At 35.9% G+C, this 14,307-nt stretch overlaps 1 protein-coding gene across 1 annotated transcript in view; it reads left to right on the top strand.

Annotated features, from left to right (window-relative positions):
• The window catches only part of LOC130429801 (metabotropic glutamate receptor 7), a 175,686-nt gene that overhangs the window by 138,443 nt on the left and 22,936 nt on the right, over positions 1 to 14,307 (top strand). The window contains 1 exon segment of the mRNA XM_056758594.1: positions 3,296 to 4,231. Within this exon segment, the coding sequence (XP_056614572.1) occupies positions 3,296 to 4,231 (936 nt within the window).

Below are 14,307 nucleotides of genomic sequence, written 5' to 3'. Positions count from 1 at the left end.
AAACAACTGAGACGTTTCTCAAATATCTTCTTTTTTGTAGTTTGCTAAAACTATTACAGCATTTCTGCTAACTGAAATCAAATAAAATATGTGACCCTGGATCAAAAAAACCAGTCTTAAGCAGCACGGCAACATTTTTAGTAAAAGCAAAATTATATTATTATTATTTCTTTTATAACAAAAATCATTAGGATATTAAGTAAAGATCTTGTTCCATGAATATATTTAGTCAATTTCCTACCTTTAAAAATATATAAAAACGTTATTTTTGTGAGTGGATGGCCTGCTACAGCGCCTGTGATGGACAACTTTAAAGGCGATTTTCGATGTTTAGATATTTTTGCACCCTAAGATTTCAGAGTTATAAATATCTGTATCTCCGCCATATATCATCCTATCCTTAAAAACTCATACATCAATAGAAAGCTTAATTATTCAGCTTTCAGATGATGTAAAAATCTCAATTTCGTAAAATTAACCCATAAGACATGGTTTTGTTGTCCAGGGTCACGTATTGTCTTAAATATTATTAGAACATTTTTTTAAAATTTGCCTCCGTAACAAACTGAACTAAATGAGAACAATACAGAAACCTAAATACAAATAAAACTCGTTTTGCTATATAAACGAACAAATGAATAATACCATGACAAAAGAACAAAACTGAAGAGCTAAAAATGTAAGTAAAATTGACATGAAAATAACGTATTTTGTGTTCTATAGTCATATTCAGGTTTTGAGCAACATGAGGGTGAATAAATTATTATATTATGGCTGAACTACACCTTTAAATAAAATAGCTCATATTGTATGTATTTGCAAACTTAAAAAATATTTTTTGACAGTTTTACGATACTATTCCTTCTTCTTGGGATCTTGTCAGCCTCTGATTGCTGTGAATTGTCATTGTTGAATATTTTTCAAACTCTCTCCCTTCGTGTTCGACTGGGAAAAACAACAACATAAGGCTTTGGAACATCATGAGGGTAAATAATAACAGATTTTTCATTGTTGGGTGAGCTGCTCCCTTAAAGAAAAACAAATCCGTGAAAATTCAGCTATCAGTGACAGCGTTTGCACGCGGGTCTCTTGTTGGAAACGCATGCTGATTCATTTCTCTGCTGAAGCAAAACCTGTAGGCCTAATCATTGCCGAATCATAATAGATTAAAGACTCAGTGCTCTTTAGTGCTGTTTTATGTTGTGTGATTTACTCATGCTTTCAAAAAGTGGCATTTGTCGCATTGCTTTCGACACCCTCTTATTGCACGTTTTCATTAAAATGCGGTCTGTCTCCATGGTGATTGTTGCCACGAAGGGCTAAAAAAATCATTGGTAATCACGCTGTAATCAGCAACGTTTGAAGGAACGGCATAAAATTCAAAGTGCATATTAAAGGAGGTATGAAGGAGTAGGCGGAAGGCAGTAAGCAGTATACAAATTCAGTATTATTTCCCATAATTACTTGAGGTTTATGCTGGTTATCAACTTGTAAACAAAACAGAATCTTGAAATGTAGTGTTTGTTTTGGATGCTGGTGTGATATTATTTTCACCAGGCTTCTTAGTCACAATGAAGTTAAAAAGCACTATTCTTATTTTTATATTGTCGTATTTGTTATACAATTTGTAGACGATCTACTTCATTATTATTTCATTTAAATTCAAAAACGTCTATTTGCAAGACCTTGTATGGTTACTTCACTTCGAGGACTCATTTCTGCCCCTCTTCTCCAGGAATATTTTGGTGAAAAGATTCAAATCTGTGTGTGTGTTATTAGCCACACCCAACTCTCAATTGACCAATCAGTTCCCGATGGACCTGCCTACATTAATACATGGATATACATCAAGATAGAGAACACAGAGTCACAAAATCCGTTTCGTGATGATATTATTTATCTTAACCAGCGAGATGTTTCTGGTCAACCAGAAAAACCAACAACACAACGGAACTGACTTTAAAGGAGCTGTCTGTAATACATTTACTCTGTTAAATCAAAACAATACCTTAATATATTCGTAGACCTTTAGGAAACATGCCAAATTCATATATTGGTTTGTCCAAAAAACAAAGCTATAGCCAGTTATTCCGTGCCGGAATACTGTTTTTTTGGTCCGTGTGACCCAACCACAGACGATTTACCCACTAGTGTATTTCGACAGCTTGTTTGCATGTTGGCGACAATCACAGCACAGATAACCATCTAGCAGCAAACAAACGATCTGGGTCAGAGATGGCAGATTCCACCCTTTCCGATACTATTACTTTGCAAACTCACTATATTTGGCAACACCTTTGAATTTTAAGTCTGAGGAGATGCGGGGAAAAACGCTCGCCAATATTTTGAATTTGAACTGCGATATTAGGCTTAACCTCTAGGTATCAATGTTACATACAGCTCCTTTTAGAGCACAACAATGTTATTTTACACTGTAAAGAAAAATCTGTATTTGAACAGAATTTTACTGTATTTTTGAAATAAGACTGCAAATGTACAAGAAAGTCTTTTTTTATTTTTCTGGTGCCCAAACTAATATTTCCAATTTTTTCAGTGTAGTTTGCTAAAAAGTCTGTTAATTTAAAATAAATATAATATTAATGGGCTTAATAAATATTGGCCTTAATATTATTTGAAAAAAAATTGCCTCTGCAAACTAACTGGAATAAATGAAAACGAAGCAAAAACCTAAAAAGGAAAAAAAATACATGAGAAGTAAGAACATAAAAATAAACACAAATATTTATAAAAATAAAATAAAGTGAACTGAAAACAAAACTCTCTGTGACAGTGATTAAAACCGATGCAAGTTTTCATGGTTATCTTAAGCAAAATGTTATACGGTGTTCGATTGGCATTTAATGTCCAGTGTAAAATTGCAGTATTGAAACATGTTCTGAACATGAAAGTTCACATGTTCTGACCACATACCCGCTGCTCTTTAAACACTGTACCCTTCAATGTACTCATTTTCAGAAAGAACAAAACAGAACAAAAAGAAAAAAGAAATAAAAGAAAAACAAAGATTCATAATATATTTTGTAAAGTAAACCAGTGGCTCAATTTATATTATAATTGAATTAACATTTTATAATTTATTAAAAATGTAATAAGTTTAAAAGAGAAAAAATAGAAAAAAATATTATAATATATACATTTCTACAAAACTAATTCCAGCAATTTAAGTTAACCAACTTAAAGGTTTAGAAGATGATTAAAAGCACAAATTCAGTGAAGTGAGCCAAATGTCCCCAATGAAGTAGAAATATGATTGTGTATGCATTTTTATTTGCAGATTGAGGACATGCAGTGGCCTAGTGGTGAGATGGAGATCCCCAGCTCGGTCTGCAGCCTGCCATGCAAGATGGGCCAGCGCAAGAAAGTGGTCAAAGGCGTGCCCTGCTGCTGGCACTGCGAACCCTGTGACGGCTACCAGTATCAGTACGACGAGACCTCCTGCAGGCTGTGCGCCTACAACATGCGACCAAACTCCAACCGGACAGGCTGCCAGGCCATTCCCATTGTCAAACTAGAGTGGCATTCGCCCTGGGCCGTGATTCCAGTTTTCTTGGCCATGCTCGGAATCGTCGCCACCATCTTCGTCATGGCAACCTTCATACGTTACAACGACACCCCGATTGTCCGAGCGTCCGGCAGGGAGCTTAGCTACGTGCTCCTGACAGGGATATTCCTTTGTTACATCATCACCTTCGTAATGATCGCCACGCCCGATATGGCGGTATGCTCCTTCAGACGGATCTTCCTGGGCTTAGGAATGTGCATTAGCTATGCCGCGTTGCTAACCAAGACCAATCGAATTTACAGGATCTTTGAAGAAGGGAAGAGGTCGGTCAGTCCGCCTAGGCTGATAAGCCCAACGTCTCAGTTAGCGATCACATCGAGTCTCATCTCCTTCCAGCTCTTAGGGGTCCTCATATGGTTCGGGGTGGATCCTCCGAACACTATAATCGATTATGATGAGCAGAAGACCATAAACCCTGAGAGGGCCCAAGGGGTTCTCAAGTGTGACATTACAGACCTACAAATCATTTGCTCTCTAGGATACAGTATCTTGTTGATGGTTACATGTACGGTATATGCCATCAAAACGCGGGGAGTTCCGGAAAACTTCAACGAAGCTAAACCCATTGGCTTCACGATGTACACGACGTGTATCGTTTGGCTCGCCTTCATTCCTATTTTCTTTGGGACAGCACAATCTGCAGAAAAGGTAACACCATTTTACAATAAAAGTCAGTTTATTGATTTTAACTGTGCCTGCCGATATAAACGAAACAAATCTGGACTGCGGTTCCTGATAACATTGTCTCTTAGCGGATTACGAAGACTCTACAGGTATATCTTAACTACAGGTATATCTTTTCTACATGTGTTTCCGGAACTGTACCTTAGGAGGTTACTTTTCTACGTGCCACGTTAACAGGTGCTGTCTATGGTGGTGCTGATGAATTATTGGATATCAATCGCTATAGTAAAAATTATACAGGGACTACTTTATGAAGATTTATAAAACAAGCACTTTAGAATTAGTTGAGGTTGCATTTCTTAGGACTCATTGGATAAAAATAAACCAAATTACAGACTAAATGGATTTTATTTCATTGTGAAATGAGTGTGCGAACCTACTATCAAATGGCCAAATGTCTCAACACGCTACACTTACTGGCAGTATGGTAGTTTAAATCAAAGGTTCTCAAACTTTAGGTGATGAGAAGGATCATGCAAAGCCGATTGCTGTTGAGGTGTATTTAAAAAGTGTATTCCAGCAAGTAACAACTAGACTTGTATAGTTCACACGTTTATTGTGTTCGCACACTGGATGCGCAAGTGGCGCTTTAACAATATCAAGAAGAAGAATATAAACAAGCATGCCATAATTGTACAGCCCTAAAATGAGGTATTTTGATATTGCAATCAAATTTATTCATTCATGACAAGAACATTTTTAAGTAGGCTTTACTAAAACGGAGTCAATGTGTGTTTTTACATATTTTCTCATTTAATAGTGTGCTATGAGATACCTTTCATTATACATGTTTTTGGGAACCCCTGGTTTATATGATCATAATATATGTTACTATAGTGTCTTTATCTTTATCTGAACATGTAATCAACAGCTTTAGCAGGAAAAACACCTGAATTTAGGGGCTGCTCCGTTGAGTGTGTCTAGAGTTAGACCAACAAGATCTAAAAGCTTGTAAATTTGCTGACGTGGAAGGTTAACTTTCATTTTCTATAAATATAACTGCAGCATAAATTGTAGCAGGTTTTCACTGATTAAATGCACATACACTAAATTGCTCCATGGATGGCGCAGTATTTGTTTTAGCAAGAATATTCGCTGTATCGCATCTTCCTACCACAATCTTTCACTTTAAATATACTCTAAATTCTTTGGTTTGCCAGCTGATGCACCTTTAGATACTGTCATTTAATTAAAAAGCTAACAACCATTGGTGTGACAATTATATTCTTTGCATGATGACACATCAAAATACTGGTGTATTTAACTTTATAAATTTATTTCTATAGACTTCCATGTAAAGAAGAATTTTTTTCACATTGGCCACTAGCGGAGTGAACTGTCAACAGTGATAATGTATAGCGAAGAGCACTCCAGATCAACCTTCCGAAACGATGACTTACAGTAGGGATACTTAACTAAGAAATTTTTGGGAAACACATACTGACAATAAGGTAGAGCTTAAGGTCTAACATAAGAATTATATAGCGTTAAGAAGGTTTCGGGAAATGCAGCCCTCGCCAATTCCAAGCAAATGTCAACCTTAGAGAAAAAGTTCACCCAAAAATCTTTCGCCCTTTTCAAACCTGTATGACTTTCTTTCTTCCACAGCACAAAAAATTTGATGTTTTGAAAAATGTTTCTCGATCTAAAATCACTACGAGATTGAGCTGTTATAATGTACATTTGAAAATGCAACACTCGTCACACATCATCATTATAAATATACTTTACTATCATGAAAATACCTGAAAGGGTTGGAAGAACAGCGATAGAATATGACCATTGGCATTTCCTGGAACTAATCGTTCTTCTTCTGTTTCCCATATTCTGAGTTTCCACGCAAGAGCGCACTCTGGCTTTCGGTTATGGCGGCATTCGAATGTGATTCATTGAGTAACCGACAGCATCTAATCGTCATTTTTGTCACATCCGTAATGCATGTACTTTTCTCTCTTTTAAAATAGAAAACGTATGTTTGGCCTCATATTTTTCTGGTTTCGGGACTTTATTGTTAGGGGTTTAGTAAAACACAAACAGATTATTCAATACATTGATGATAAATATGAATTTATATTTCAAGTTTTGACTAAAAATGTCACAATCCATAATTCCGGAATTTCATATTTGCGTAATATGTTTACTTTTTAGCCTATTAGTTAGCTGATTTAGTCTATTTGAAGTATTTTATAGTGAAAAGCCTCTTTGACTTAGTCTTGGCAATTGAAAGCCTACTGGTCTAAGTGTCACCTCTCTTTTCATTTACTTGTGGCCTTTTTAGAGCGTGAATATTTTACTCTATAATTCCCTCCAAGGCAGCTAAGAGTCTAACCCAGCGCACACATGGTTTGCCACTCAATTTCAAATCCATTTGCGGGCTGATGTTGCTATAATGGCTCTATTTTGTAATACCTGTTTGCAAGCTCCAGGCAATCTAAACTCCGGCTTTTGTATCCAAGATCATTCATTTTTTATCCCTTCCTGAAGAAATGAAAAATTATATTCAGCAAAGGGAGAGGGCTGCCTTCTTGGGAAATGGTTGGCCAAATTCGTATTAGTAGCACTGTTAAGGATCAGAATCAATGTCCCAAAACAATCTTTTAAAATATGTTTCATTAGCATAAGGACATTTGCTCATTATCTGCACGTGGGACGGATAGCTTAGCTTCTTCTCTGCGGTGGCGATTCTGAAAGGCAATTACCTAAATAATAGAGCAAGCTGCCTTGTGCATGTACCAACTTCAGATATGATGAAGGGCTCTGACTCACATTTGTTGGAAGCTTTTAATTATCGAAGAACAATTTCAGAAGGTTGAGTTATGCCTGAACACACAGTTGTGCTTCTGTGAAGTCACGATAACATATAAACCTTGTAAGATAGGCCTACAATGAGCTTTGTGGTATTTATTTAATTCTGCTGAATACCCAAATCATTGTGAATATCATTGTATTTAAATGATGGTGGTCATACGCAAATTTTTAATGAAGTACTTCACTCTGCATGTATTACGCATAAGAGAAGTATTGTCAAATCATTTCATGTCAAAAACACAGAAATTGATGAATCACTTCAGGACATCTTTCAGTTCCTTATTCTTCAGTTTTGTTTGTTTCAAACAAAATCCTATGATATTGTGCTTAGTAAAAAAACAAGGAAATCAATGGCGCTCAGTGTTGTTTGGTTATCAACACCCAAAATATCTTCTATTGTGTTCTGCAGAAGAAAGTCTTACAGGTTTGGAATGGCATGAGGGTGAATAAACAATAAAAGAATTTTCATTTTAGGTTAAACTATCCCCCTAATTTGAGGGTTTGTAAGACTGCAATATGTATAACTGGAAGGATATCATTTGTTTACGACTAACAGGGTTAATAAGAAAGGAGGACGAGTTGCTATGTATGTTGACACAGCGTTAAGATGAAGTTTTATTAAAAATATTTTATATTGTACATTACAATAGAAAATATTTTGGAGTGAGTATGGAAAGAATCATTCGTTGTGTGTATATTTCACTAGGAGCATGTATTGACACATTTATGAATAATTTAGCTGGTATGCTTGATAAATAACGTGAGAACAAGCTGCATATCATATGTGGTGAGACTTGTGACTTAAATATTGATTTGCTGATTCCAAATGGAAAGAAGACAACAGATTTTATTGACACAATGTAAAGTAAATGTTTATTTCCCGTGATTACAAAACCAAGTAGGAGAAAAATTATTGAGTATATAGTAAAACCATTTACACAAATTTGTAATCAGTCCTTTCTAACCGGTATATTTCCTAGTAATATGAAAACAGCAAACGTTATTTCTATCTTTATTGGTGGAGATAAATCTATTTTCTTCCTAAAGACCAATTTCTCTGGTTTCTCAGTTTTTAAAAATTTTAGAGAGACTATTTGTGCGTAAGCTTGATAATTTCATGGAAAGACATAAGATTCTGAGTGAAGTCCAGTATGGTTTTAGAGCAAAAAGGTCAACCTCAAATGCAGTAATGGAACTTGTAGATGATATTTCTACCTCAATGGATAATAATGAATATACTGTGGGGGTGTTTATTGATTTAAAAAAAGCCGTTGACACTATTGATCATGGTTTATTTATGATGAGATTAGAGAGATATGATAAAAGAGGAAATGTGCTTACTTGATGACAGAGACCAATATGTCCAATTTAACAATGTTAAATCAGATCTAATGAAAGTCACTTTTGGTGTTCCACAAGGATTAGTGTTTGGTCCTTAATTGTTTTAATGTATATAAATTGTATTTGTTAAATGTCTAAAATATAAAAAATGGTATGGTTTATCTGATGATACAAATCTATTCTGTTCTGGGAAAAACTTCTAAACATAGTGGAAATCAAACTGATGTTTTTTTAAATAATTTATGACAATGTATGATAGTAGACTCTCATTGAATTGAAGTGAAACAATGAGAAATATATTTTACAAAAAAAAGAACGGGGGGGATGTGAATTGACATCCATCCGGTGTGCAGGTCCTTGGAACGGTCACCCGTCGTCTTAAAGGTACAGTGTCAAAAAATCACATGACCTGCGACTAGTCGACATCAAGCTTTAAAAATCATAGCATTAATCTCGACTAGTCGACTAGTTCATGCAACCCCTAGTATTCACTACCTGTGAAAATGAACTAAAATTATTTATGTAACTATGAATTAAAGAAAATGTAAAAATATAGGATGATGCACAATTGTATGATTTAATTAGTATGCATCGTATGTATTAATTATATGACTGAAGTAAAATCCGGAATGTTTATTTTGCAATTATATGTGTATGGAAAATGTGAGCATATTTTTGGATTTTTTTTTTTTAATACTAATTGGTTAAGTAGTTTCGCTTATCAGATAATTGTGTATCATGGGTAGGCTTAATTAGGTAAGGCTTCCGCCTACGCCTTTTTCAGTCAATATGTATTTGTTTTGTTGTAGAAAGTTGTTTGTGGGAACTGAAATAAATAAAATGAAAAATAAGAACTATCCCTTTAAGTCAGAATAAACCGCAACTTTCGTAACAATGTAGCTTTTAAAATGCAAATGTAAAACACTCAACAGGATTTTTACACATTACGATAGCGAAGTGAAATAGCTGTGGCTTCCATGACTATTTCTTGAACCCAGCGCAGGGGGGAGGGGGTGGAATGGATGCTGGAGATGATGTACAACCCTGAGAGGCGAACAGCAGGGCTCATTAGAGGGGAGCAGCCTCATATGCGGCAGAGCCTACGGCCGTGTGAAAGACTGACGTCAGCCGGGCGTCCCAGCTGAGGGGAGCTGTGACATGCTGGCTTTTGTTGCTTGTCATTACTTACCTGGCTGGAGTCATGCGGAATACAAATGAAGCTCGATGGCAGAAACGCAGGTGTTGTGAGGATGTGTGGGGGTAAGAGATGCACGCACAAAGCAAGAGTTTTTGTGTAGTAACACTTTCCAGATCTCACCCAAATGAAAATAATAGCTTTGCTACGTCGTGTTCATGGGCGTATTAGTTTTGGGTTTTTCGAGGTTGTCATCACCTTAGAAATGACTGGATGAATCGACAAAGAGCAGAATTCTTTGTCATATTTTTGATTTGGAGTGACTGCATAAATGGCATCTGCTTTTGCGTCATAGGAATTATTATTTTGTATGTTGCTTGCCACCACGATAAACATTAAAAGAATTTGGTGAAATGTTAGACAGAATGCCCAAACTAATTTTTCAAAAAACTTAGAATTTCTTTAAATCACCATAGATGTATCATAAAAGTTGTTTAAACATCCGGTGTATGAAATTTAGCAGTATCTAGTGGTGAGGTTGCGAATTGCAATCAATGGCTCACTGTATTTCAAGCATTGTGTAGCTATAGGAATTTGAATTTATCTCCTTTTTACGTTGCATTCTGCAGTTTTTCACATTGTAAATGATCATGTTACATACTAACCAATGGTATATGCCATGCATCTTGAGCCATTCTCAAAAAAAGCTATTCAGGGTCATTACAGGTAAATGATTCGTAGGTAAGCTGTTCATGCAACACTTGGCTGGCAATTGAATTAATGAATGATTATTTCGATCTCAGTTGCCGTTGACGACTAACAGATCCTGAATCAGTCCAGATGGAGACCCACATACCAAAACACTTTCTCTATCTCTCTCTAAAGTGTCTCAGTGTGGTTTTCCCTGCTTGTGATTGATAGGTTGCTTTTTACACATGCTGGAAAGAACTGATCTTAGCTCAAGGACATTCCATTTCATACTATGAATCGCTGATTGAATTTTTTTGAGATCATGAGATCTGAAATCTGTTGCAGTGTAAATTATGATGCATAGCAAGTTGTAAGGGTTATATGCTGTTGGTATGTTGCAATTGCATCTATATAGCATCAACACACAGACTAAAATTGTACATGATTTATGAGATAATATTCGTATGGAAGAGTGAATATGTTTATTTGCAAAACTATATCTCTGCATAAACCATCTCAACTTTTTTAAATGTAGATAATCATAATTTCCAGAGAATTTATAACAAACAATCCATCTCATTGTGTGTCACATCTTGAACCAAATCCAACAGTATAATGTTATTCTCTTGCTAATGTTAAAACAAATATTGTAAATAAAGAAACCAAAAGAAGGCATGAAAAGTTATTGATAATCAGCTTTTAAATTGTATCTAACCTGATATAAATTAAATGACACAATAGCTTTATTAAAGGATCATTGTGTAATGCATGAGAAAATCTTGCATTATGACAATTGTACCAACAAGATTTAGTTACATGACCGCCAGAAGATTTTTCGTCTCAAATCTTTGTCACCGTACCCAATCACGGTATTTCAGGAACAAATAATTCTTGTATACATTTCTTCCAAGCTGTCTTTAAACCGACCGACTTTTCTCTTTCCATTGAGAATGTTCCTTTAAATTTACACAAACTGTTGGAGAGCTTTTACTGGAGTCTGATGTTATGCTGACATCTGTACTGCTGGAGGCCTTTGCTAGTTGGGTGTGAGGTCTGTTAGCCAACAGAAGCTTGTGGCTTAAGACGTCTCCAAATTTGTGAGTAAATTTCAAGCATAATTTCCTTTTACATCGGCGGTTCAAATATTTAAAGTCATTTTTTGGAAAATGTTGTACATTTTTATGTACAGCTTTCCTGTAGCTCAGTGGTATGAGCATTGCGTTAAAGGTTGTGGGTTCGATCCCAGGGGATTGCATATGCCGAAATATAAATGTATAGGATAATGCAATGTAAGTCGCTTTGGATAAAAGCGTCTGCCAAATGCATGAATGTAAATGTTATTTAAGTCAAGAGCTGTTGTAGCTATGGCAGCCAATAGAACCTTACATATGAAAGATATGAAATCGTGCAGATTCTTGCAATATTTGTATTTTATCTTTCATCTTATCATATATCATTTCTTATCTTATCATTTGATTTATTTATTTTTTCATATTACTTTATTATATAGTTTTTTACATTTACATTACATTACATTTAGTCATTTTGCAGACGCTTTTATCCAAAGCGACTTACAGTGCACTTATTACAGGGACAATCCCCCTGGAGCAACATGGAGTAAAGTATCTTGCTCAAGGACACACTGGTGGTGGATGCTGGGATCGAACCAGCAACCTTTGATTTACCAGTTCAGTGGTTTAACCCACTAGACCACCATCTCCACCATCTTTTATATTTTACTTTTATTTTATTTTACACATACATTTCATATACCTTATTTAATTTCTTATAAAAAGCAAGCAAGCATGTCCCTGCAATAATGTTATTATTATTGTTAACTTAACCCAGCTGATCTAGAAACTGGAACATACTGGCTATATATTTAGTTTTTGGGCGGTAAGGACGTGAAGGGAGACATAAACAGGTTTTATTATTATAAACCAGTGAATATAAATAAACTGTTTGTGGCGAGTGAACCACCAATGGTTTAATTTAAGCCTTTATTACCATATAGACCCCACAGGTACTGATGCAATTTCCAGCTACATGTAGGAGTACTGAAGTTCTGGTCATTTGTAGTGGACTCGAGTACCATGCCAATGAATATTAAATAGTGTAAGAGAAGCATTTATATGAATATTCAATGAGGTTGTGTTTTTGTGCCATTGAAAGATCTGCGGCCATCAGTAAATGCTGATTGGAGCTGACGGTGGGCGTGTCCCTGATGATTTGCTGCAGTATGCAAAACGAAGAGTCAAGGTCTTCGAGGGCAGATTGAGACCCAACCTCGAATTATAAATGACCGACACGTCCGCCAAATCTTCTCTTTCCAACACTTATCCTGAGCAGATGAGAGGTGTTGGCAATGCTAATTGCCATAGATGTAAATTTTGTGGAGTTGTTTTTAATAGCGTCTATGGCACTTTATGTGAATAGGGTACAAAATACGTCCTGGAATGCTAAAAAAGTACTTTTAATACTTTCAACAAATGGGCGGTGAAAAGAGGTGCTTAACCTGCAGTCCATTATGTGTTTTGTTAATCCATTTAGACTTGAATATAAACAAACTGACAATTTCGTGTAGCTACTTTAAATTATAGGGTTTTTAAGTATCTTTAATCTTATTGTTTTCACACACAAAACAAACCATGGCATATTGTCTTAAAGAAATAGTTCTCCCAAACTGGAAAATTCTCTCATATTTTACACATTCCCATGCCATCCAATATGTACATGATTTGTAAAAAATGCCGTCACGTTATCTTAAACAGGGGTCAACATGGCAAAGGGCAGAAAACCACATCAATTATTGAAGAAAATGGAGTTGTAAAGTGATAAAGTGAGTTGTAGAGTGATGTATAAAATGTCTTGGGAAAAGAAAACAATACGTTTGTGGGAGAAAATGATAAAAATTTCGAGCTCATTTAGCAATCGATACGACGCATATCCATAAACGGATAGCTCACTAAATTCAGTTATGGTGGCACGTTGATGACGTCAATTCTCCTTGGTTCTTGCATGCCACATGAAACAAGCATATGACAACTAGTTGAACCAATTTATTTACCACTTTAGAATTTCACGAAATAAGATGTTTGTGTTCAATTGAAAAAATGAAGTAATTTACATCTGGTTGACATTATATGAAAATTTTCATTGTAAGGGAACTACTCCTTTAAGAGCCAATTTTATTCAAAACAGCTGTTGGAGGAAGGCAATTCTATAGACCCGCCCTGATATTTCACCCTCCGGAGTCTTCCGGTAGCTCTTGAATGTCCGTTGAATCTGAAGCGCACATAAATCGAAACGGCACACCATTGTAACATTAAAACCCCAGCCGAAGGAAATATTACAGCTCTGTTCTTCCTGATGTAGCATCATTGTTTATTAACCCCAACCCCTTCGTTCCCTTTCTCCTGACTATTATCCGTGACGCCTTGTGCCCAGATGCTTTTTTTAAATGAGACTAATAGGCTGGCTAAATTCGACCATGCCATTAATCATAGCAGCGGCCAGGGATGCTGTCAATAGGTCCCAGGCTCTAAATGGTAAATTATCTTATCTCTCGGCAGGCTAAACAAACAGACGGGATATTTATAGGCTCTCTGTTGGACAGGTATGATGTTTTACATAACCCAATAAAAGCAGCGTGGCTGTCGGTGATACACAGATATTAAAAATGAAATATATAAATATAAAAGCCAGAATTCCATGACGTGCATCTGTTAGATGGGAATTACATTTCTGCATAAGACATTCACATGCCACACGCTGATTAATATTCTGCATGCGCGGGGACTTTATGCATATTTATGCACACATAAATACACATGTACTACACAAAAACTGTCTGTGATCCGTGTGTACAGCCAGGGCTAGTGTCAAAGAGAGGCGAGCAGGAACATTGGAACATCCATGGGAATAACATGATATGGTGTATTTATAGGGACTGCGGGTGAAAAGGCCGAACATAATCAAGTCCTAGTAAAATTTAGTAAAGGCAAAAGTGATGGGGCTTGATATCTTCACTTTTTATTAAAACCTGTTATAAAATATTTCATATTTG

This window comes from Triplophysa dalaica, chromosome 10, assembly GCF_015846415.1.
Source record: "Triplophysa dalaica isolate WHDGS20190420 chromosome 10, ASM1584641v1, whole genome shotgun sequence".
Taxonomy (NCBI): Eukaryota; Metazoa; Chordata; class Actinopteri; order Cypriniformes; family Nemacheilidae; genus Triplophysa; species Triplophysa dalaica.
This window is presented reverse-complemented; position numbering and strand designations above follow the sequence as displayed.